This window comes from Phyllostomus hastatus, unplaced genomic scaffold (assembly GCF_019186645.2).
Source record: "Phyllostomus hastatus isolate PE091 unplaced genomic scaffold, TTU_PhHast_1.1 phas_contig_304, whole genome shotgun sequence".
NCBI classification, from domain to species: domain Eukaryota; kingdom Metazoa; phylum Chordata; class Mammalia; order Chiroptera; family Phyllostomidae; genus Phyllostomus; species Phyllostomus hastatus.
The window spans coordinates 1,233,701-1,260,107 of record NW_025333845.1 but is presented as its reverse complement, the minus strand read 5'-3'; the positions used below and the strand labels follow the sequence as shown (position 1 = coordinate 1,260,107).

The 26,407-nt window shown below is 35.4% G+C and overlaps 2 protein-coding genes across 2 annotated transcripts; both read right to left on the bottom strand.

Moving 5' to 3' along the window:
* Positions 1 to 4,851: 4,851 nt before the first annotated feature.
* On the bottom strand, positions 4,852 to 5,811 carry LOC123819308 (olfactory receptor 52N2-like). Its single transcript, XM_045839617.1, is given in 1 exon segment — positions 4,852 to 5,811. A coding segment is annotated over 1 exon segment (960 nt).
* A 16,529-nt stretch (positions 5,812 to 22,340) lies between these two features.
* On the bottom strand, positions 22,341 to 25,876 carry LOC123819258 (putative olfactory receptor 56B2). The gene is given in 3 exon segments (XM_045839564.1): positions 22,341 to 23,094; positions 23,096 to 23,290; positions 25,869 to 25,876. Coding segments are annotated over 3 exon segments (957 nt in total).
* Positions 25,877 to 26,407: the final 531 nt, after the last annotated feature.

The following is a 26,407-nucleotide window of genomic DNA, read 5'->3' as shown; positions in this document are numbered from 1 at the left end:
TCTCTTGTATATACAGTATCATGTCATTACAAATGATGACAGTTTTACTTCTTCAATTCCAATTTGGATGCCTTTTCTTTCTTTCTTTCTTTCTTTCTTTCTTTCTTTCTTTCTTTCTTTCTTTCTTTCTTTCTTTCTTTCTTTCTTTCTTTCTTTCGATTGCTGGGGCTAGGATTTCCAGCACTATATTGAATATGAATGGTGAAAGTGGGCATCCCTGTCTTGTTCCTGATACTAAGGGAAACACTTTTAATTTTTTTCCATTGAGTATGATGTTGGGTATGATGTTGTATACATATGGGTTTGTCATATGTATACATATGGTCTTCATTATCTTGAGGTATGTTCCCTCTATTCCCACTTTGCTGAGAGTTTCTTTTTATCATAAATCAGTGCTGAATCTTATCAAATATTTTTGCATCTACTGATGTGATCATGAGGTTTTTATCCTTTATTTCATTTATATGATATACTATGCTTATTAAGTTGAAAAATTGTACCAATTTTGAATACCTGGTATAAAGCCAACTTGATTATGGTGTATGATCATTTTAATGTATTATTGGATCCAGTTTGCTAATATTTTGTTGAGGATTTTAGTATCTACATTCATCAAAGATCCTGAAGTGTGCAGCTTCCAGCCCAGGAATACCATAGATATAGAATTCTGGGGTCAGGCTGGAGCTTTTGTGTGCACACATAATGACTAACAGAAGTGGACATGTTACTTTCTTTATCAACAATTGCTTTCTATGTAGGAGAGAAAAGAGCAGTGGGATTAGAGACCACATAAGAGGGAGTGGCTTAGACAATAATATCTAGAAATATATGAAACATAAAGAACTAGAAACATAAAAATACCAAAAGCATAGATAGCTATGCAAAATTGTCTAGTTTCTACAGATATTAATTGTTCTAAAAGAATCAAAGGAGAATCTCAGACCAATAGCAAACCTCTTTTTTTCCCACTACATTTTTTACCTTTATTTAGTTTGGGGGAAATCATTTCTTTTTTAAAAAATTTATTGTTGTTCAATTACAGTTGTCTGCATTACCCCCACTGCTGCCCCCCCCCCACTGCAGCAAACCTCTTTTCTATTGGCTGAAATACTTTGATTTCTAATCTCTAGAAAAATTTAAAATCCTTATCTCTAATTCTCACCCCAAAAAAGCTATCCCTGTGCAATCCTGTTAGTTTTTCTATAAAACTACCTTGGAAGTAGTTTTATGTTTTTTGAAAAACAAGCTATGTCTATGGTATTTTTAATTTGAAGGAAAATTAAATTTGCCATGCATTGATGAGACAGAACTCAGGAAAAAAGTTAGATAAGATTCCAGTTATATATTTTGAATTAATATTGCCATTCATTAAGGCATAACACAAAACTGTTAGTAGAGACTTCTGAGAGGTTTATGTGGAGTGCTCCCTATACTCTGTCTTTCCATTTGTACTGGCTTTGTTGTCCCATTTTCTTTATCTTTTGTAAATCTACATATATGACCTGTGTGAAATAGTTGTACAAATGGTTCTAAAAATTCTTCAGGAGCTTTGCTATTACCCTGTAATTTCCTTCCACTCCCTTTCCTTTGGGGATATTAGTATCTCATAGTTTGAAAAAATATGATCTAACTAAATTGAAATCTGAGTATGAGTTCTTTATACCTGATAACTTGGTCAGTTCTAATCAAATGGTGTGAGGCAGATGTGGGAGGGTTAGACCTTGTTACCCCAACCCCCTGAGCTCTGCATGAGTTTCTAGGTCAAGATGGGAAATTTGAAGTGAGGTGTCTTCGATCACTTTTTTTCAGTTCCCACTTCTCGTCTCCTTTTCTTTTCTCCCCTTTTCATTCTCTTTCTTTTCCCAAGAATACTGAGTAGAATTTTCTTCCATCATCATGTACCTTATATTTATTTTTAAATTTCTCAATGATTTGCCCTGTTGGCCCTAAATCAGTTCTGACTCTTAGTTTTTGGAGTTCCATATTTTCCCCATTAAATCTATTTTTGAGTTTGTAATAGGAAAGATGACAAAATTAATTGGAGATTGTTAATCAAATAAATTTTATTCATTACATTTTATTTCTCCAGATTTTTAAGTTTATGTTCCAGTTTTACCTTGTTGCTTATGCTGTTATAATTTCCCCCCTCTATGCAGCATAAGCCTATTAACATATGATATTTAAATGGTAATCTTTTAATGTTCTGAGATTAATACAGTCTTGCTATTTTTGTAACTCACATTCATCATCTATGAAACGAAGATAATCACAGCTATCCCATTGTTTGGAAGAAGAAGTTTAAGAACATATTATATATGAAACGTTATATATGAAACATAATATCTGACAAAAGTTTAAGGATATTTTATACATGAGACATTATTATACTGACAAAATATGTTTAAAAATAATAGTTAAGGAAAAATAATTTCTCGATTTGTTTGCTACTATTTTGGTGTGGTTTAAATGAGAATCTCTGATGAAGAAAATCTACCAAATCCAAAATATAACTCTAAGACATAGCAACTCTACTGATTATAAGCTTATAATTTACATCACATAGAGGCACTTTTATAATCTAAATACTTTAATTTAATTTAATTTTTTATTTTTATTAAATTTATTTGGGTAACATTGATTAATAAAATTATATAGGCTTAAAGTGTACAATCCTATACTACATCACTTGTGCACTGCACTGTGTCCACCATCCAAAGTCAAGACTTTTTCTACCACCATTTATCCCTCCTTTCCCTCTTATGATCACCATACTGTTATCTGTGTCTACGAGTTTTATTTTACTTAATCCCATCACATTTTCACCCAATTTCCCAACCCCACCCCTCTGACAGCTATCAGTCTGCTTTCTGTATCTATGAGTCTGTTTCTATTTTTGCTTGTTATTTTATGTTGTTCGTTAGATTCCACGTATACGTTAAATCATATGGTATTTGTCTTTCTTTGACTGACTTATTTCACTCAGCATAAAACTCTCAAAGTCCATCAATGCTGTTGCAAAAGGTAAGATTTCTTTCATTTTTATGGCTGAGTAGTATTGCATTATATAAATGTAACACAGCTTTGTTATTCACTCATGTAAGTATATTTTAAACATGAGTTTTGCTTCCAAACATGTGAAAGTTATATTGTGAAAATACATGGTATGATTAGTATATTTCACAATCTTTTGACTATATGTAACAATATATTAAAATATATTTTTGATATTAGCAAATAAAAACATGATCTTAATATTACTAATATTTTCACATACATGTCTACTTGTATCTAAACCTGGTCATATTCTACTACTCTAATTTCTTCTTGAGTATACTTTTATTCTTTCTTACTATTCACTAAACCTGGCTATTTTTTGCATACCACATTTATCATTCCACTTTCATTGTTTTCTCTGTTATTCCCAGAAATGTAAATAAGATACTCCTTTCTCCATTGAGCCTGAGCACTCAACTGTTTCTCCCTTTATATTAAAAGTCAAATAAAGTAGACAAGCCCATGCATCCTTGATTGACAAATTATATCAATTTTCTGCAAGTATCCTTTCCTCTATTTATAGATCCTTTTCTCAAGCAGCTGCCATATGGTATCCACTATGTCTTTTAAAATTCTGCTTCATGTTAAGTCCATGGAGTACATCCCAGGTTATGATAAACTTCAATAATCTTATTTCCTTTAGCTTCATTTGTATGTACACTGGTACATTCATAGGAATTCAAATAATTACCTAGGTAGCAGATGCCACAGATAAAGGAGCAAAGATTTTTTCTAAAGTTATATGTTTTACATAAATGTGGAATTAAAAGGATCTCTTGAATTCAGCATGGACATTCTGGAGAAGTGTTTCTTGCTTTTCTGTAACACATGAGAACAGTTTACTTCAAAAAAACATAAGCATTCCTATGTTCATTGCAATGTTGCCTATAATTGCCAAGATCTGGAAACAGCCCAAGTGTCCATCAGTGGATGAGTGGATAAAAAAGCTGTGGTACCATATCTTTACACAATGGAATACTACTTGGTTATAAAAAAGAAGGAAATCTTACCATTTGCTACAGCATGAATGGACCTGGAAAAAATAATGCTAAGTTAAATAAGTCAGTCAGTGAAAGATAAATACTGTATTATCTCATATGTGGAATCTAATGAACCAAAATAAACTAATGAACAAAATAGCAACAGAAGCAAAGATTCAGGAAACAGACTGACAGTTGTCAGAGGAGAAGGGTGGGGAGGACAGGATGAAAGAAGGTGAAGGGATTAGCCAAAGAACATATATACATGATCCATGGATGCAAACAATGGTATAGAGATGGCCTGAGGGGTGGGTGGGGGCTGGGTGGAGGTAGGAAAAAGGAGAAAAAGTGGAGACAACAGCAGTAGTGTAAATAATAAAAATATAGGAAAAAAATAAAGTTATTACATAAAAAAAACAGAACAGTTTAGTTATGTGCCTTCTTCAATCTTCTGGTAACTCCCTAGGCTGCATGACCTTTGTTCTTCCTACATACTCCCCACAGTGCCTAGACCAAAGTGCATGGATCATTAAAAGTTTACTAGAGTTGAATATCCTAACTATTCCACTCTTTGTCCATTTCACAGGGTTTAATCAATGTCAAACTGTGACAAAAATATAATTATTTGCTGTCTTATTTTTTCCATTATCTACTTAGAGGCTTTAGATTAAAAATTGTACCTATCATTAAATATTATAACAAAATATTGATGTGTTTTCTTCCAACCTCATGGTGACTGAATTTTGCATTTACTCTTCTTCCACTATAACTTTTTCCTTTACTGTTATACCAAATTCAGAATTTTGCTCTTATAGATTTATCTCACACTCAAAATATCTTTCTCTATAAAAAACAGCTTGATAACTTCTTTGCAGATCTGCTTGGTCTTCACTCCATAGATAATTGGATTCAAAGTGGGAGGCAACAACAAGTAGAGATTGGCTATTAAAATGTGGATATGGTGAGGTATGGTGTGTCCCCCAAAGCGGTGAGTGAAAAAATTGAAGAAGGCTGGGATATAGGTGATGACAATAGCACATATGTGTGATGTACATGTGCTGAAGGCTTTATGTCGAGCATCAACAGATGACAGATTGGCCACAGTAAGAATAATCATGGTGTAAGACATGGAGATACAGAACATATCAACCCCCCCAATCAATATGGCAGCTATGAGACCATAGATAGCATTAATCTTGGTGTTGCCACAGGATAATTTGGCCACAGACATATGGTCACAGTAGGTATGGTGAATGATGTTACCTCGGCAGTAAGGATGCTTGATCATGAAAGTAAATGGGATCATGACTAATACATTTCAAGAGAAGGTGGCAAGCCCAACCTTAGTAATTGTGGTGTTGGTGAGGATGGTGGAATAGCGTAGAGGGTAGCAAATGGCCACATAGTGATCCAGGGCCATAAGCATGGGCACCCCAGATTCCATGTCTGTCAGCATGTGGATGAAAAACATATGCACAAGACAGGCATTAAAGTCAATCTCTTTGAAGCTAAGCCAAAAGATACAAAGCATATTAGGGACAAATGAAGTACACCCACTAACATCTGTAAGTAACAGCAAGGCTAGGAAGTAGTGCATGGGCTGGTGCAGGGCTTCCTCATGGCTTATGAGGTAGATGAGCCCACAGTTCCCCATGACAGCAATGATGTACATGAAGCAGAATGGCAGGGAGATCCAGATGTGTGCAGCTTCCAACCCGGGAATCCCACTGAGAATGAAGTATCTTGCTGTCAGATTGGTACTGTTGGCTCCATGCATGATGGTAAGTTGCAAAGCAAGCTACCATTCATATTTACTAAGAAACATGTCCTATACCAGAAGATAGTACTGGTTTTATTTTCAGCCAAAGAGAAAAGATGAACAAGTATTTTTTGTATGCCATAAATAATTTTAGGATGAAAATTATCTTTTTGTACCCAGACTGTGTTCTTTGATCCTCCTTAGAGGTCTTGAGCATGTTACTGAATCAAAAGGATGTAAACATAGCAGGACAATTTACTGTCCTCAAGTGCTGGAAGCAGCCTAGCTGCCCACCAGTAAATGAATGGATCAATAAACTGTGGTACATTTACACAATGGAATACTATGTAGCAGAAAGAAAGAAGGAACTCCTACCTTCTGCAACAGCATGGATGCAACTGGAGAGCACTATGCTAAGTGAAGTAAGCCAGGTGGTGAAAGACAACTGATCTCATATATAAGTAGAACCTAACCAACAAAACAAACAAGCAAGCAAAATATAATCAGACACATTGAAATTAACAACAAGCTTATGGTAACCAGAGAGGAGGGAGAAGGAAATAACATCGGAAAGAAGGGGAAAGGTCATAAATGAACATGTATAAAGGACCCATGGACAAAACCAAAGGGGTGTAGGATTGAGGGTGGGAGGTGGGGGTGGGTATGGCAGAGGAAAGTGGTGGTGGGAAAATGGAGACAACTGTATTCAAACATCAATAAAAAAAAGAAAAAGAATGTAAACATAGTGCAAACATAGTAACAAAACCCTGGCCTTACTTTTATACTGTACTATAAACTCTGTCTACATGTACCTGCTTAAATTCTCAGGCCAGTCGCTACCACTTGCTTTTGCCCCCTTGATAAATTTTCAAATTATGAGCCTTGTTTAAATGACACTGAGTCTCTTTACTCCTCACATAATTTTCCTTCTTCCAAGAAGTCCTTTAAATGTGTCCACTTGGTCAGAGGCAATCAAATTTTGTGAGCATCTACTGATTCCACACAGGTATTGTGAGGCTGAGGATGATCTGTATGCATGCCTAAACCTGACAAGTCTGTATTTTCCAATTCAGAATAATCAAAGACAGAAGATTTGATAGGCCAAAAATTTACATATTAAGTAGTACTTAACAAAACTTGGCCATGTGCTTTTTGTATTATATCCCTAGTTGTTTCTTTAGAAAAGTGTTTTTTTCTGTTGTTTAGTTACAGTTGTCCCACCTTTTTCTCCATTGCTCTCCTCTGCCCCATTCCTCCCCAGTCCCAGAGTAATCCCTCCCTTGCAACAATCCTATTAAAAAATGGTCAAAGACCTTGAACAGACACTTCTCCAAGAAAGACATACAGAGGACCCATAGGCACATGAAAAAATCTTCAACATCACTAACCATTAAAGACTTTCAAATTAAAACCACGAGATATCACTTCACACTGGTCAGAATGGTCATCATTAATAAACCAACAAATTTAAAGGACACATGGACAAAAACTAGGAGGAGGGTGGTAATGGGAGGGAAATGAGGAGGGATGGGTGGGAAGGCTGGAATGGGAGTAAAAGGGAGAAAACTGTACTTGAACAATGATTAAAATAAAATTTAAAAAAATTAAGTGACCCATCAAAAAAATAAAATAAATAAATAAATAAACCAACATATGACAAGTGCTGGCAAGATTGTAGAGAAACGGGAACCCTAGGGCACTGTTGGTGGGAATGCAGACTGGTGCAGCCACTGTGCAAAACTATGGAATTTCCTCAGAAAACTAAAAATGGAACTGCCTTTTGATCCAGCAATCCCACTGCTGGGATTATATTCTAATAATGCTGAAACATCAGTTCAAAAGAACTTATGCACCCCAATGTTCATAGCAGTGCTATTTACAATAGTCAAGTGTTGGAAGCAACCTAAGTGCTCATCAGTAAATGAATGGATCAAAAACTGTGGTACATTTACACCATGGAATTCTACACAGCAGAAAGAAAGAAGGAACTCCTACCCTTCATGACAGCATAGTTGAAGCTGGAGAATATGCTAAGTGAAATAAGACAAATATATGATCTCACCCCTAAGTGGAGCCTAATCAACAAAACAAAAATAAATGAGCAAAATAGAACCAGAGACTTGTAAATAAAGAACAAATTGACAGTGACCAGAGGGGAAGGGGTAGGGGGAAAATGAAGCAATGAAGGGGAAGGGGCAAACCAAGGAACATGAAGAAAGGACTCATGGGCAGGCACAATGGAGGGGGACTGAGTGCGGGACACATAGGCTAATGGAACAGACTAGAGAGCCCATAATCAAACCCAAGTCTCTATGGTCAATTAATATTTGACAAAAGGGGCAGGACCATAAAATGGAGTAAAACTAGCCTCTTTAACAAATGGTGTTGGGAGATCTGGACAAGTACATGCAAAAAAAATGAAACTAGACCATCAACTTATACCAGACACCAAAATAAACTCAAGATGGGTAAAAGACTTAAATATAAGCCATGACACCATAAAAGGCCTGGAGGAGAGCATAGACAGGCAAATTTCAGATATCCCACACAGCAATATTTTCACCATATATTCCCTAGGGCAAGGGATATAAAGGAAAGTATAAACAAATGGGACCACATCAAATTAAAAACCTTCTGCATGGCTAAAGAAGACATCAACAAATTGTAAAAGGAACCAACCATATGGGAAAACATATTTGCCAATGATACCTCAGACAAGGGTTTGATATCCAAAATATATCTAATTGTTTCTTATTGGTAAACATGAAAGATTTTAATATTTGTATTTAATAAATAATATTGTTGAGCTCTAATTAATTCTCATAGTTTCTATTAATTTTCTTAAATCTATACATAGATAAGCATGGAATATATCTCTCAATGTTCATAATTTTTATGTCTTCTTTAGATGTATTATTTTTAGTCCTCAATTATGAAAATTTATATTGATAGGATGGAATTTTCATTAATTAAATTTTCAGAACACTTACTTTTTTACATTTCTTCTATATTCTGATGCAAGGAGCTACCCTGAAAGCTCTTTGATTAAAATAATGAAACTCCAGGAGATTTCATTTTTGAGAAAATTCTTCTTTATCCTATATTTTAAAAAGTCTTTCCTTAGATATTACTTCTTTGAGATCGTCAACTTGAGTCATTCATTTTACCATAGCATTATATTACACGTTATAAAATTAAAAATTATTTTATAAATTCTCTTATATTTTAATCTCTTCCATGTAATAGCCTTTCCAAAGTTTTAATTCTAATTGCTTCTCTTTCTCTATATTTTTTAGGAGAGGAACATGATTTGGCCTAGGTTTAATATATAAGTGTTTTCTTAAACCACTAATTTTAAACACTAGCATACTTTTCAAATGATGCTATATAAATAATATCAACATTTAAAGAGATAAAAGCAAATTTTTCTAGAAAACAAGAAAAGATTAGCAATGACTTTTTAAAACAACTTAACTCAACTGTAAAATGCTTTTAACACTAAGTAGAGTAAACCATGGGGATTTTCACTACAGCCTGGAACAAAAGAAACAAAATACATGTTACATTCCCATTATTGTTAGTATTATTACCATCATTTTGCTTTACAGCATAAATGTAAGTAAAACCACATCTAGCCATCCCTAAAATCTCTGGTATTCTTACATCTTACTCAGAGCGAAATTCATATCCTTATTCTTATTCACAACATTCTACACAATTAGGACACTTTTAAATCTCTGTGTGTGTCTCCCACCAATCAAACTCTGAACTTCTTAGTCTATTCATACTACTGGAGGCTTCTCAAACTCAGCAAGTGTGGAGAAGTCTGCAAATCAACAGAATTAATGCAGGCATCCTTCTTCATGAGGTCCTTCCTGACTACAGCAATTTCCAATGACCTTCCCTGGGCGGGGATAAGGACATGCTTTATTTATCTTGCCCTTGTTTCCTTTATAGCGTTCATCACCACAGCGTGTGTGTGTGGGGGGGGGGGGCGGGATTACTCTTCATTGCCACTGCTCCACCAGACTCCACACGAGAACAGAAGCTCCTTGAAGACAGGAATTTGGTTTCTTTTCTCCCACTGAAATCTCAGGACTGGCCCTACTTGGTCATCAGTGATTTGGTGCATTGGTATGGAAATCAGAACCTTCCTATAAATTCCTCAAAATAATTACTAGTAGTACTTGTTTATGTGATCAGTCCCCATCCTTTGGTAAGTCCAGCAGTTGAGTCTTCTCTAAGGTTTTATAACTAATCAAGATCAAGGAGAAATGACTCATGTTAATTAAAATGATAAAATACAGATGCATAAGCTAGCATATCAAAGGTTGCCATGGCTAGGTGGTATTTAAGCAAATCATCAAACAGGCACTTGGAATTCCAAATGTAGAAATCAGACTGGGCTGGAGATAGATATACAGGTGTCATCAGCATATAGATGGTATTTAAAGCCACTGTTGAACCCTTACCTAAATATTTCATATTAATGTATTTTAAATTCAGCTCTGGCTACACTGTGTTCTTTGTTTTCTTTCATTATTTAGGATATGGCAAGTTCACCTACATGTGCTTTACCTCCTTCCTTCTTAACATCCCGTACCTGCCAGGCCACCACACATTCTGCAGCAGGCAGTTAGACAGGCATGAGCAGAGCATGGATGGGGTGGAGAGGGGCAAGTACAAGGTCACCAGGACAGAAAGCCCCAGGTGCCTAGCAAAAGACAATTGCAGGGTGGGATCTCACCCCCAAGGTGACCTTTCTTCCCCCAGAAGATGGCTGGTCATGTTCTTTAGAGTCTCTGGCCTTTCATATGCTAGTCATGCACTTCGAACTCTCCCCTGACCTTTCCTCCCCTAGCATACCGTTAGTCACATGGTAGACCCCCTTAAAGGAGAAACAAGGGGGCCAGAGAATAGCCCTATAAGTCTCTTATACAAACCCTTGCCGGACCACTCCCTTAAGCATTAAGCCCCCAGAACAATGAGGTTCCCACCCTCATCAGACAATCTTTGGAACGTAGCCTTAGGGTGGCTGTCTTAGGGCGGAGACAGAGTATTGGTCAAACTAAAGATATCAGCTAGGAGTCAGTTCATTGTGTTTTGGCTCCAGGCCCAGAAAGGCATTGAGGTCAGGCAGGAGGATGCGAAGGCTGACTTCAGGACAGTCTGATGACTAATGACCCCCTGCCCGGTGCTGACCAGTCCATGGAGGCCACTTCTTGCACTGCTCACTTCTTTTATCTCTGTGACTTCCTAAATAAACTTTGTATTTCAGTCTTGGCTCTGAATTCTTTCTTAGCCAGAACTAAAGTACCAAGGTGGCTGAACCCGAGGTCCTGAACGATCACCAGGGAACATTTTTGTGCCATTTTGCCACCAACAGCTCTCTGCCCTATTGTTTGAGTCATTTTAACACAATTTTAAAATTTTATTTCTGTATTTGTTGTCTTCTTTCCATCTCATCTGCCCTGAAGGAATGTAGGCCCATGAACTTAGGTAACTTTGACTTGCTTTTAAAATCCTGAAATTGTCTAGCACAAAACAAATATTTGTGGAATGACTGAAGTAATGTTGTTTTATAATAGTGTTTTTCCTAAAATTGAGATAATACTAATCCGGGCTTGCAAAGAGAATAGAATAATTCTAGATAAAAGACCTGGGAAACAGGTTCTCAATGAATGACAGGTATAATTATTAGCACCAAATACCAAGTAATTTTCTAATGTTTTCAGATAATTTTGATGAAGAGTATAATTGTAGCCAAATATTTTAGGTAAAGTGTTTTCCAAAACCCTTATCTGAAATCTACCACAGAAGCCCAAAATAAACATTACTTTAAACATTCAGAAACACCTCCCTTTTGAGTTTTTCATTGTAAGTGGTATTGTGTAAAATAAATTCATCATTGTGAAATATTGATTAATTGCCCTGATTCCTTAACTTCCTAATTTAGTGTTTTGAAAAATGGCTTCCATTTTTGGCATTTATTTTGCAATATTTTATCTTCAACTGAACTTTACTTAGGTTGTCGTCAGAAGTTTTATGTGATGAAGTTAGCAGGCAAAGTCAATATTTGGCAACACTAGTATGCACTACTTACAAATACACTTTCCAACATCATTTCGGCGATCCACAACAAAAGACGGATGGTGCCAAGCTCTGCTGTTTCATTGCAGTCACATGAGCGTGGTGAGCTTTCCTACAAGCAACACACACATTTAATGCCCTAGCCCAGCGATTTTCAGCTGGGATGCTGCAAGAGACACAATGGTGTGCCGCAAGAATTTTTAAAATATACAATACCTAAATATTTACTCAGAGGCACTGACCTTTTTACCCTTGGACTGTAAAAAAAAGAAAAAAAAAGACAATAGCCAACATAATAATAGTCAGTCAATGTGAATGAATCAAAATCACACCTTTTTTTTCTCAGATCGGCAAAAAATAAATTTTTGGTGTGCTACAGAATTTTAGTAATTAGTTTGTGTGTGCCAGGAGAGGTAGAAGGCTGAAAATCCCTGCCTGAAACCAAAGCTAAAGTAAATATCTCCAATAAAGCCCAATGATGTCACTCAGCATGTATCAAAGAATGATACAAAGGAAGAATTGAAAGCCACCTCAATACTCTCATTCACGCCCCGAGTGAGATTTTAAAGTTGATTCTCTATCAGGTAAAGCATCATGATCTGATGACATATATAAAGATAACTTGATATCTGGAACACTGCTCTCTTGAGTTCTAAAACCAAAAAGCTAAAATTACCTGCTATCCATTCAGGGTTTCCACAGTAGTTTCTGGTATCTAAGTTTAGATTCCTATTGCCCAATCCTAACCACTTTATGTGTTGTTAATATGCAGATACCATGCAGACTGTGAAAACCTTATGGATATCATTATTTTCCTCCTTTGTTGATCGGATCTTGGTGGCCCCTGTGGAGCTTCACTAAATGTAACTACCTGAAGTAATAGATAAGATTATGTCCTCAGATTTACAATGGTGAAATTAGATACCATATTCAGAGTTGTGATGGTAATTTTATGGCTCAAGCTAAGGTCAAACAGTATATCTGAACTAAGGTAAGATACTCTTTCTGGTGCTGTTTCTAGAAGAGATTAGCATTTGTATTGGTGAAGAAGAGTGTCCTTACCCAGGTGGGTTGGCATCATCCAGTCCCTTGAGGGCCTAAAGAGAGCACCCAGGAGAGGAAGGACAAACTTGCTCTTTTTGCTTGAGCTAGGATATCTGTCTTCTGCTTGCCACACATTGGAGGTCCTGGTTCTCGGGCACTCGGACATGGAACAAACCATCAGCTGTCCTGGATCTCCCCCACCTGCACACAGCAGATCATGGGGTTGCTCACCCTTCGTAATGTTTGGAGCCAGCTTTTATAATAAATTGCCTCTTGTATATCCTGTTGGTCTCTTTCTCTTGAGAACTCTGATTAATACAGAGAGCCCTACGCCACATTAGAAATAACTACCTTCAAAATATTGAAATGTTCATTTTTGGCCATAAACCTGCTTTGATGAATACCTAATAATCTCTGACCATTAAAACAATTGATACAAATTTAAAACCAGTCTCCCCTTATTCAGGCAATTACCTGTGAGTTTTTTTATGTTCACATCCCAGTGGGAATATTTTGAATGAATCCAATATTGAACACATTCCCTTTCCTGTCCTTGAAAGGCAGTATCAGCGGTTCAAATACCTGAATGGACAGCAATATCACTTTAAAGAGCTTTAAAATAGACTGAGTCCCAAGACCCTTTCTAGTTCTGCTGAATCAGAATTCCGAGGTTGAAGTATAGTAAATAGATATTTCAAACAAGAAAATAATAACAGCAAGTTCCCAAACTGAAATACAAATTAAAACTACTACATGTTACCTATGTACCCACCAAGGTAGTTTCAATGAAAGAGATAGAAAACGACAAGTGTGCTGACAAGGATGTGGAGCAAAGAGGACACTCACGTATTGATAGAGGGACAATGATGCAATTACTTTGGAAAACTATTTTACCGTGTCTGCTACAACTGATCTTATGCATATACTCTAACTCAATAATTCAACATCAGAGTATATATGTAGCCAAAATGTGTATATGTATCTACTGAAAGACATATGTGTGAGAACGTTCATTCATATGAAAAACTACTAAAATACTCCTCCATACCCATGCATGACATATTTATGTCGTATAGGAAGAGTTCATTCTGTTTGATCTCATTTGTATAAAGTTTTAAAAATACAAAAGCAATCTATTGTGTTAGAAATCAGGACAGTGGTCCCCCTGGGTCAGGAATGGTTATGACAGAAAGGGGGTCACAGCAGCGGTTGTGGGGTGAGGGTTCTTCAATGCTGGAAATGCTCTGATTCTGCATCTGATAATGGAATGACTTAATGTGTTAGATTTGTGAAAACTCATCAAGCTGTACACTTAAGATTTGTGTACTTTTCTGTATATGTTAAATTTCAATATGAAGCTTAAAAAAGAAAACAAACACTTTCCATGTGATTCCACTGATCAATCAATACACTTGTCTAGCTTAAAATTTTTCCTGATCACTTACCTAATTTAACTAATTTAAATTTCTTCCATATCATCGTTCCACTGTAGAGTGCTAATCCTCTCGGCCACATATGAAAATCCAGCTGGGACAGTGATTTTGGTGAGGCAGGGAGTAAGGGAGCTCATATAATCCTTAGTTTGAGAATGTGGATTTGGGAATATTATCATTACCTAATTTTCTCAAACTTTAGTGTAAATAATAGGATTGGAGTAAATTCCAAGGATTTGCACATTTATAAACACTTAACACGATTCTGATGCAGATAATCTATCTATAGGTCACACTTGCAAAAAAAATGACTTTAAGTGAAAGAATGAATCTTCAGTGTTGATTATCTGGGCACTGTGGCCCACGGATGCAGAGCTCACTTTGACATTGGAAAGGTTTTACTGGGCATCTCTGAAATCCTTATCTTGTGAAGTGACTACTTTTATGCAAACCTGAGACTTTGCTTTTCTCTGGTGTCTAAAGATAACATTTGTATAGTTCATACTTTCAACATGATGGGGTAGGAGCTGGTAAGATTCCAATAGGTTTGAAAGAAGTGCTTTAGATTTAAAAATTATGTAATTTCATTAACATTGAAAAGTGTTACAAATGTCCTTTAGAAGTCTTTTAAGTACCATGTACTCTTTGTAAGTGGAAAACATACATCATATGTGATACATGGTCCTTGTCTTCATATATGTACAAGGAAATCTCTTTCATGCTATTTTATCGGAATTATAACCAGTAACTTGCTAAAACCCAGATTGTCTTAGGCTAACGTCAATCACATGCCATCTTCCCACTTACTCAGTTCATCTCTAGATGTGTTTTGTCTCTTGCCGGTCAGAGTTTCTCAGAGAATTAGAGGAAGCAAACTACAGTTAATGCTAAACTAGGCCAGATGTTTTTAAGAAAATAACATCTCATGAAGCCAGACCTGAACATCTGTATTCACATACATACCCTTATGCTCAATTTTTCTCTGTTTTGGTAGATTTGTGCCAATCATTACTTGATATTTTAACACAGATAATTTCATGATTGAAAACTACTGGTTGTTCCTGCTATATTGTGAAGATATTCTTTTTTCTTCCCTCTCTCCCTCTAATCCATCCTTCCTTCTTTCTCTTTTCCATTTACAAATATATCATTCCCTTCATATAAAAATTACATATACTTATTGTAGGAAGTTTATAAAATAGAGCAAAACACAGAGAAGAGAATGAAAAATCAATAATGTAACCAACCATAGAGGATGAGAATATACTAATGTTTTCTCTTTTTTTCTTTTAATTTTTTAGATACACATGTACACACACACAAATATACTCTATCTAATTAATGTAAGGATAAATAATGTAAGTAAAACCACATCTAGCCATCCCTAAAATCTCTGGTATTCTTACATCTCACTCAGAGCGAAATTCATATCCTTATTCTTATTCACAACATTCTACACAATTAGGACCCTTTTAAATCTCTGTGTGTGTCTCCCACCAATCAAACTCTGAACTTCTTAGTCTATTCATACTACTGGAGGCTTCTCAAACTCAGCAAGTGTGTGCGCAGTTCAGGGCATTTTCACTTGCTATTTCCACTGCGTGTATTGTCCTTTCCCTGATAATACAATGGCACATACCTTCAACAGTTTCCAGTCAGACTCAGTGTCAACCTCCAAGTAAGGCTTTTCCTTATTTCCCAATTTAAAATTGCAAGCCCCAGATCTGAGCCAATTTTGGTATAACATCTTTCTTCCCAGCTTTTCCTTACTCCACTGAAATTAGTATTGTCTGTAGTCTCCCTGGGGATTTTTGTCTATTTTGTTCACTGCTATATCTCTCGGACTTAAAATAATGACTGGAACAAGAAAAGAAGTTGTATAATAAATGAATAAATTTCAAATATTTTTGGTTGGTCTTCTTGCTTATACATAAATACATTAACAAACTAGCATGAACATTGAAAAATGAGAGTGCATCAGAGGAAGGCAAACATGGTTACAAGATGTCTGGAATCTTAAAGATTTAAAAAATGAATTTGGAGATATTTAGAATTAGGATGATCACACAGATTAGATGCAAATAATTGCCTCTTCTATTACTTTTCACACCCAAGGGCATACATATGATGACTAAGAGAAGTAATAGAAACCTATTCAAGAAATGTTGATTCATGCAGATAGAAATCTCCAGTAAAATAGCAAGATTACTATCATCAGAAGTATTTCAGCAAGGGGAGAATGGCATGTGTCATGTATGCTGTCAAGAAGTTTAGCTATAAGGTCACTGAATTCATTGTCATTGTCACTTCCAATGGAAGACTCCTTCATCTATAAAAAGAAGAGAAGTGTTTCTATTATTGTACAGAAATGTGCTTGCCTGTAACATTATCTCTTTGTCCTTGTCACATAAGCATATTGGTGTCTCTTTACTTCATTGACTAAACTATATTTAATATTTCCCTCCTTTTCCTTCTCCCTTTTCAAGGCAGTTTGCTATGCCCTTTGGTTTAAGAAGTCTAGAGTCACATAACTCAGTTTTCCTTATTCAACCACCCTCTGACTCAAATTCCTACTATTTAGTTGCAAATTTTCTGTGCCTCTTATATATTATTTTCCTCATCACCAAACTTATCCTGATGCCTGATGTTTTAAAATTTCCATTTATGATGGCATTGCTCAGAAAATTGCACAGCATTGGTTAGGAATTCTATTTAACAACACTTAATGGCTTCTCTGGGGATTTTCCAAGCAAAAGTGGAATACATATTTGTTTGGGGCTTCACAGATAAATGTTCCATAAGTCTCTGATGGGAGAGAGGGTAAAGTTAGTTTTGTTGAAACTAGATCTATGTTTAAAACATATTTAAGCAGGAGGTAAAAAGTCTCAATAAGTATTCTCAAACTTTAACAACATTTTTTTTCTTAGTAAATACATAACTGTGTTTGATATCCATTGAAGTATAAACCTGGAATTATATTTGACTTCCCAGAACACTTCAATTCCAGTTTTATAACTCTCGGAACAATTTTATCTACATTGCATACATAGGTCTCTCCTGCGTTCTCAAAATATTTCACGAACAATTTCAGAATCATTTATACTAGAAAAGTATTAAGTTTCAGTTTATGTAATTAAGGTCAAATTTTATGTTTATTTAAAACATTGTATTGTTAAATGCATTATTTCCCAGTTCTGCTCTTCTTTACCTCAGTAGAAATATAGCTTTCTTTAAAGATGCAGTCTATTTTAGTAGATCTTGATCAAGTAGATCTAGTAGATCTAGTAGATCGAGATTTAGTAGATCTTGATCTTGATAAGAAAACATTGAAGACTGTATTGAAATTCTCCCAATAGTGAAGGAATTTAAGGGAAGGAAGCAGAGAACATCGTGATAATGCCTTGTATTTGTAGACGTGAGTGCATGCTATAGTGGAAGGAAAAATAGTAAGAAGGAATCTGTTGTAATGGTACATCTTTTTTCTAGAACATCTAGCTACAATAGGCCAAAAGTTAGCGAATCTAGATTTTTCTTTTGCAGTGAATGAAACCATTCACCGAAGCATATAGAATAAAAATCTCTATACACCAGAGTTTCTGCCCAAAGTGAATCTTCAATTATTAAAAATTCAGAAGGTATAACTTCATTTGAAAGCAGACAGTTATAATAAATAAAAAAGCTTAGGGGCAAGCTTTCCTCTTGATATATGATGAGTTTCAATATTACTAGCATTAGGCGAACATAATAAATGACACAAGTAGTAAAATAGAATATGGCAAACTTGTTCCAGGTTCCTTGAGGTAGAAAATCTTTGACATATACTTGCTTCAAATCTGTTTTGCTTTTTGCCTGTTTTTCTAATTAAAAAATTATATTAAGCAAGTGTACATACTTGTAAATATTATGCATATATTACACACCATAATCTTATGATATAAATAATACATAAGTGTGAAAAGTGAAATAAAATCTGTCTATATAGTTCTTAATATCAGCTGTGAGGGTAAAAAATATGTGCCAAGATGTCTTTTGGAGATGATTCCTCTATGTTTATGAGTGCACTTAGAAGGGAAGAAATGGGTAAGGGGTTCAACAGACAAGAGGGCATTAGAAAGTCACTTTTTTCCTGTTATGTAACTGAAAACAGGTTTAGTACTAGGTAAATGAGATAAAAATGGATGTGAGAGGGATGGAAATTTGTGACAATACTGCTTAATTTGAGAAAGCCTCTCTGAGTCAAGCTTGGCTTAAAATACTGCCTGGGATGTGTCATATTACAGAGATTCTCCTAAGATTCTGTTTGCCAACAGTTCCCTAGTACATAAATGAGCCTTCTAGGTTATGGCTTGTAGGGTTGATAGTAAAATTCAGTATTAATTGTAACAGGAGGCAGGACACTAGTGTGTAACAGTCAGTGAAATGCAGTTGTGAATAACAGTCTTTGGCGAATGAGTAGATCTGAACTCAAATTTTATATTCTGTCTCTGCTTATATTTTGCTTGCTTGCTTAGTTGATTAGGTACCACTTATAGGTGAGATCCTATGGTATTTGTCTTTCATTGCCTAGCTTATTTCACTTATCATAATGCTCTCTGGTTCCATCCACACTGTTGCAAAAGGTAGGAGCTCCTTTTTTCTTTTTGCTGTGTAGTATTCCATCATGCAAATGTATCATAGTTTTTCATCCACTCATTTACTGATGGGCACTTAGGTTGCTTCCAGCACTTGACTACTGTAAATTGTGCTGCTATGAACATTGAGGTGCATAGGTTCTTTTGAATTGGTGTTTTGGGATTCTTAAGGTTTAGTCCCAGTAGTAGAATTGTAGAATCAAAAGACAGTTCCATTTTTAGTTTTTTTGAGAAAATTCCATACTGTTTTCTGCAGTGGCTGCAGCAGTCTGCAATCCCACCAACAGTGCACTAGGGTTCCCTAATACTCTAGTTTCTCTTCAGATCATTTAAATCTTTTGCCTTTTTTTTCTACAGGTGATTTTAGTTTTGGGAAGAACCAGAAGTCTCAGGGTGCCAAATCTGGGTTGTAGGGGGACTGAGTCGCCTGGGTGATTTTATGCTTTGCAAAAAAGTGCTGCGTGAGACATGATGGATGAGTGGGCACATTGTGGTGATGAAATTGCCAATCACCAGTTGCCCGCAGCTGGGGCCTTCTGAATCATCTGAATAGTTTCTGTGGAGGAATATTTAGGTTTAACACAAAATTTGATGCAGATCTTTTGCTCTACTTGCTCAGTCATTTTTTAATGCTATGGCCACACAGTGCACATGCTCACTCAACAGACTCTACTGTCCCCAGAGACTAGTACAGTGAAGTCATCATTGTTCACACATATGCATTCCAGTCCACTCTCCTTGGCTGCCATGTTACATTGATGTAATGAAAACCACCCTTGGTATATTAACAATGGTTGAATTTTTCCAGGCAGACCTTGTACTTACACAGCCATCAACCTCTAATTCTCTTGATATATAACTGAGTTGAATTTTTAAAGAAAAATGTGCTGTCTATTTTAAGGGGATATTGCACAATATTAGAGACACAGGTCCTCATATAGGAATCTAGATAAAAACTATTAGAGGAGGAAAAGAGTGGAAGTTTTCATTCTCATTGCCTATAAGATGATCCACAAATAAGGGAATGATTTCATTTACATGTATATCTATATTGGTGTTTGTGTGTGGAGAATTACAACTAGGAGTGGGAAAAATGAATACAATAAATTATAATGGAAATTATTAATTTTAATATTTATTGAAGAGTTTTATTTCTTTCTGGGTTATGCTTTTTAGGACACAAGTGTAAAGAAGTTAAGTGTTTCAGAAAGTTTCCATCACTGTCACACACATTCACATGTTCATCTGTTTATCTTTCTTTCATGTAATGTAGATGAATATCATGTAATTTTGGAAATTTATTAAAAATTCAAGTATTATGCACACATATATGTCAGAAATATCTTGATTCTCAAATTTTGAGATGTAATGATGGTGATTTTGGCAATAATAAAAATATAATAACTGATTTAATTTTATATGACTTTAATTAAACAGTAAGATTCATTCCTGTACATTTTCATTAAGTGGAAAAAATAAAATAAGAAAGAGATAAACAGAACTAATATTCTATAATGTAGAGGTATCTTCTGGTACATTTCTTAATATACCATTGGTATATATATTTTTAAAAGTTCAGATATTATCATATTAGAACAAAAATTCCTCCATTTTTAATTAATGTTATATAATAATCACATTCAAAACAGGATGATTCAGTAATATTATGATTAAATAAAGTACATCACAGGTGTTTACACAATTTCTTTAACCATTTTTGTGTTCTTAGACATACATATTCTTTTATTTCAAGAAGATTATACAACAAATATATATGTAGAGAATACTTTAGCAGTGTTTTTTTCTACTTTATCTTCTTTTGGGGGGAGTGAAATACATATGTCATGAAACCAGCCATTTAAACCTTTTGAAAATGTACATTTGAGTGTCTTTTATTATGTTTGCAATGCTGTGCAACGATCAGCACTATGTAGAGTTAGAACATTTTCATTACCTCAGAAGGAAGCCCCATAACCATGAATCAGTCATTTCTTAGTGACCTTTCTCTCCAGGGCCTGGAAAAAGTTGATCCTCTTTCCGATTCAATGGTTATAACTATTCTGGACATTCCATATAAGTGGAATCGTGCAACACATACAACATGTAGCCCTTGGTGTTTGCTTTTTTTCTTTGTTTTACTTAATAGCATGCTTTCAAGTTTCATGTGACAGCATGTGTCACTACATTATTTTTATAGGTGAATAATAATATTCTGAGGTAATGCTCAATTTGATTGTCCATTCAGCAGCTGATAAACACTTGGGTTTTTTCCATTTTAGGCTAATGATGCTACCATGAAAATTTGTATACCTGTTTTTTTTTTTTTAAATTTATTTTTGGAGAGAAAGGAAGGGATAGAGAAAGAGAGGGGGAGAAACATCAATCTAAGAGAGTAACATCGATTGGTTGCTTTTCACATGCACCACTACTAGTTATCAAACCCATGACCCAGGCATGTACTCTGATCAGGAATTGAACCTGCCACCCTTTGCTTTGTGGGACAACACCCAACCAACAGAGCCACAAGGGTCAGCTCTGTTTACATGTTTTTGTTGTAGCATTTTCTCGCAATTATTTTGGGCATACTTAGTAGATGGATTGCTGAGTCATACCATAATTGTGCTCAACTATTTGTACAATTGTCATGCTGTTTTCCACATCTCCTGTATGATTTTACATTCCCACCAGCAATGTACTATGTACTAGGATTCTATTGCTTCCACAAAATCTCCAAAACTGGACAGTTAAACAAATTACAGCCAGTTTAAGGGATGTACTGGTATCTTATGGTTTTCATTTGAATTTTTCTATTGACTAATGATATTGAACATCTTTTTATGTGCTTACTGGTCATTGCACATCTTCTTTAGAAAATGTCTATTCAACTCTTTTGTCTAATTAAAAAGATATGACACATTACAAATCAAAAAGATAAATGGCAAGATTAAGTCCTATGCTATTAACAATTTCATCAAATAACATAAATTAAATTCTCCAATTAATGAAGCCATTAACATCAATCTTCTCTAACCACTGAATAATCAACATAGTCTAGACGTTCTAGGTAAAAAACATAAAATGCATATTGTTGTTGTCTGTTCATTAATTCCTTAAGACAATCAGCATTATTGTGTTATTTATCTTGATAAATTTTACTTGATAACAAAAATTTTAAATATTAGTTATACCACTTTCCTTTTGAGGATTCATTTATAATCACTGATTAATTATACTAACTGAAAAGCTGCCACAGTGTCCATGCTCCTTAGTTCTTCTGCCATTTGCAGCAGTTAGAGAATGTATCAAAGAAATATGTAATGAAAGTATGTAAATGAATAGCTTTTCTATGTTAGTTTCTATTGACATGTAGCAGCTTAAGAAGCTTATACAGAGCCTGCCGCAGCTCTTTGTTTTTGAGTGCATACACCATGGGGTTGAGGGCAGGAGGAATGGCAATCTCTAGTACAGTGAGTAGCACTGGAATGACGGGAACTGTCACTGCTGCATAGTTACTGATGGGAAGAATAATGACAGATGTATAGTAGAATAGAATAAGAATTAAGTGGGATGTGCAGGTAGTTAGGGCCTTGGATGCAGCTTCTGCTGAGTTCAACTTCAGCACAGAGTGAAGTATCAAAGCATATGAAAAAATAGTCAAACCCAGATCACATACCATGATTGACCAGGCCAGAAGTAGCTGGTAGATTCTGTTGATTGTCCTGTCATCACAGGATAGATTAGTGACACCAAAATTAGAGCACAAACAATGTTCTATTTGGTTCTGGGAGCAGTAGTGTCTCTGAGGCACTGGGATTGCAGTAAGGGTGTTTCTGAGTGCCATGAGCACAGTTGCCTTGACCAAAAAAGATTCACTAATTATTGATAGATAGTGTAGTGATCGACAAATAGCTACATATCTATCTATTGCCATGCAGGCTAAGACACCTGACTCCATGGCCATAAAACAATGTATGAAATACATCTGCAGAAAGCACTCAAGGAGACTGATGGCCTTAGCATTGAACCATAAGATGGCCAATATCCTTGGTGTGACAGTGGAAGCTAGGCCCAGGTCTACCACAGCAAGGATGCCCAGGAAATATGGTTCCCTGGTGCAATGTTGGCTCGTGATTGATGACAATCAGGATAAAAATATTGGCACTGAGAGCTAAGAGGTAAAGCAAAGTGAAGGGCAGGGACAGCCAGTGCTGTCAGCTGTGAATGCCTGGGAATCCCATCAGAATGAATTCAGAGACTTGGAGCTTAGTGATGTTAGAGGCTTTGAGATTCTGGAACATTCTACACTAAGAGGAAAAATATTTAAGGTTACCATTCTTAAGAACACCTATGACATTATTTTTAAATGCATTACTTAGGTTATTTTGTATCAAAAGAATGGGGGGGATTCAACATTATTCATTATTCTCATTCTGCCTTTAACATTTACTGAACTTATCTAAAGCAGGAGTTGTTATAGGTCATCCTTGTTACCTTTTTAATCATCACAAAACTCCATAAGACAAATCATATTATTTCCACCCTCTTATACCTGAGGATTAAAACATTAGGAATATCAAGACCTTGGTTATTGCTTTCTGTATTTAAGTCATGGAATGTGGATAAGGAACATTTAATATCATAATGTGGTGCTTTTTTCTTGAATTTAAATAATTTTATTAACCAATGTCACCCCCAATACCTTCAATTTAAGAAAAAAGTGGCTTCTTGGGTTTTGCTAAAATGTTAATTTCTTTATTTTGAGTCTTAATGTATATAATTGAGAATAGAGAATGTATTTATGGGAACATTTTGGAAACAGATTACACCATAGAATATTGAAATTAACTTTTTTCAAGAAGATAAAAATTTTAAAGCATTCTTCAATATTATTTAATTTTAATTAAAATGTATAATGGAAGTTAGTGTATCCATCATTTAGTGAGGAAAGTATTTTAAAATTTCTAATAACCCATCTAAATCCAAGTTGTCATAGTAGAGAGAAATATGTTTTATCAACTTCAGTATTTAAATCTAATTGATTCTGGTTTTCAGTCCTTTTTCCCTACTAAAACATACTTCTTAATTTTTTTAGTCATGTGGATACTTACAATATAATGAATGAGATACATGTTTAAAATATGACATATGGTATAAGCTCAGCAGTGGGATCACTGAATCAAAAGGCAGTTCCATTTTCAATTTTTGGAGAAAATTCCACACTGTTTTCCACAGTGGCTGTGCCAGTATGCAATCCTACCAACAGTGCACCAATGTTCCTTTTTCCTCACATCCCCACCAGCACTTGTTTGTTGATTTGCTAATGATGGCCATTTTGACCAGTGTGAAGTAGTATTTCATAGTGGTTTTAATTTGCACCTTTTTGATGGTTAGTGATCTTGGCAATTCTTTCAAATATCTATGTGCCTTCTGTATGCCCTCCTTAGAGAAGTGTTTGTTCAGATCCATTCCCCATTTTTTAATTGGACTGTTTGTCTTCCTGGTGTTGAGTCACATGAGCTCTTTACAGGTTTTGGAGATCAAACCTTTGTCTGAGATATCATTGGGAAATATGTTTTCCCATATGGTTGGCTCCCTTTCCATTTTGTTGATGTTTTCTTTAGCCTTCAGAAGCTTTTTATATTGCTGAACTCCCTTTTGTTTAGTCTTTTCTTTATATCCCTTGCCCTAGAGAATGAATTGGTGAAAATATTGCTGCATGGGATATCTGAAATTTTCCTAACTATGTTTTGTTCTAGGACTTTTATGATGTCATGACTTATATTTATGTCTTTTTAAGGTATAATTTTTATCTTTTTCCCTATTCAAGAACATTTATTTCTTCTTTTTTATTGTTGTTCAAGTACAGTTTATCCATCATGAGTTTCATCTTGGAACACCAACACAAAAGAACTTATGCACCCATGTTCACAGCAGCATTTTTATAATAGCCAAGTGCTGGAAACAGCCTAAGTGCCCATTAGTAAATGAGTGGATCAGAAAAATGTGGTAAATTTACACAATGGAAGACTATGCAGCAGTGTAAAATACATATATATTTTTTAATATATATATAAAATCTGAGTTTAAACCTAGTACTATACACTTCCCTTCTCTGACTCCATTCCACTTTCCCTCTTCCCTTTTTATTTACGATATAAATTTTATTTTCTTTGTCTCTTAACCTTGTTTCTATTTCCTACTCTTATTAATGCGTCTTTCTGTACTGTCTCTACTTTTGCAAAATCACTTTTCAAGCAGTTAGTCATCTCATATTCATTTTTCCTTTCTTTAGTCTTAATCTTTTTACATATTTATTAATGTTGGCTCATTTGCTGTTAATAGTGTGATTGTGGGTGGGGGTCATTTTTTGAAGTGTGAATTCGCTTCCTGGGCATTTGATTTTTGTTCTGGTAGTACCTGTACAATAGTGTACAACATGTGATGAGTGGAGTGGCCCGAGTCAGCCAGCTGGAAGGAAGGAACCAACAAAGAATGACCCAACAACAAAAACCCAATTATACCAAGGAGCCCATATGAACAGCATAAAGTTCAGCCCAAGAGCATGAAGCACAGGAGATCAAGGGGACTGCACCACTGAGTCCCACATGTCTCCTACCACAGAAATGCCCACCATGAAGACAGGGAGTCAAAGAAAATACATCTAATATGCAGAAACAAACAAGAAAAGTCACATAAAATGAGAAGACAAATAAATAAACCAAATCAAAAGGAAAAGAGGAATCCCCCAAAAGACAGCTAAACAAAATTGAGAAAACCAAACTCAGACATCAAAATATTGGTTATAAGGATGGCCAAGGAGCACAGTGAGAACTACAAAGAACTTCATGGTTACTGCAAGGAATCTACTGTGAAAAACACCAACATGAGAAAGGACATGGAAATTATCAATAAGACCCAGGAGGAAATGAAAGATGCAATATCTGAAATGAAGAACACATCAGAAGGAATTAAAACTAGGTTAAATGAGACAGGAGAAAAAATTAGTGAGCTGGATGACAAGGTAGAAAAAAATCCCTATACAGAGCAACAAAATGAATACAGACTCAAAAAGAATGAAGAGAGATTAAGGTAGCTGAAGGACAACATGAAATGTAGTAATACCATATAATTGGGATACTAGAAGGAGAAGAGGAGTAAGGGAAAAAAAACCTGCTTGAAAAAGTAGTGAAATAAAACTTCCATAACTTGATAAGAAAAAAAGTCAAACAAGTCCAGGAAGCACAGAAGGTCCCAATCAATAGGAACCCAAAGACATACTCAAAGACACATCATAATTAAAATAGCAAAATACAAAGACAAAGAAAGAAGCCTAAAGGCACCAAGGGAGAAACAGGAATTAAAATACAAGGGATCCCTGATAAAGCTAGCAGCTGATTTCTCAACAGAAACACTGCA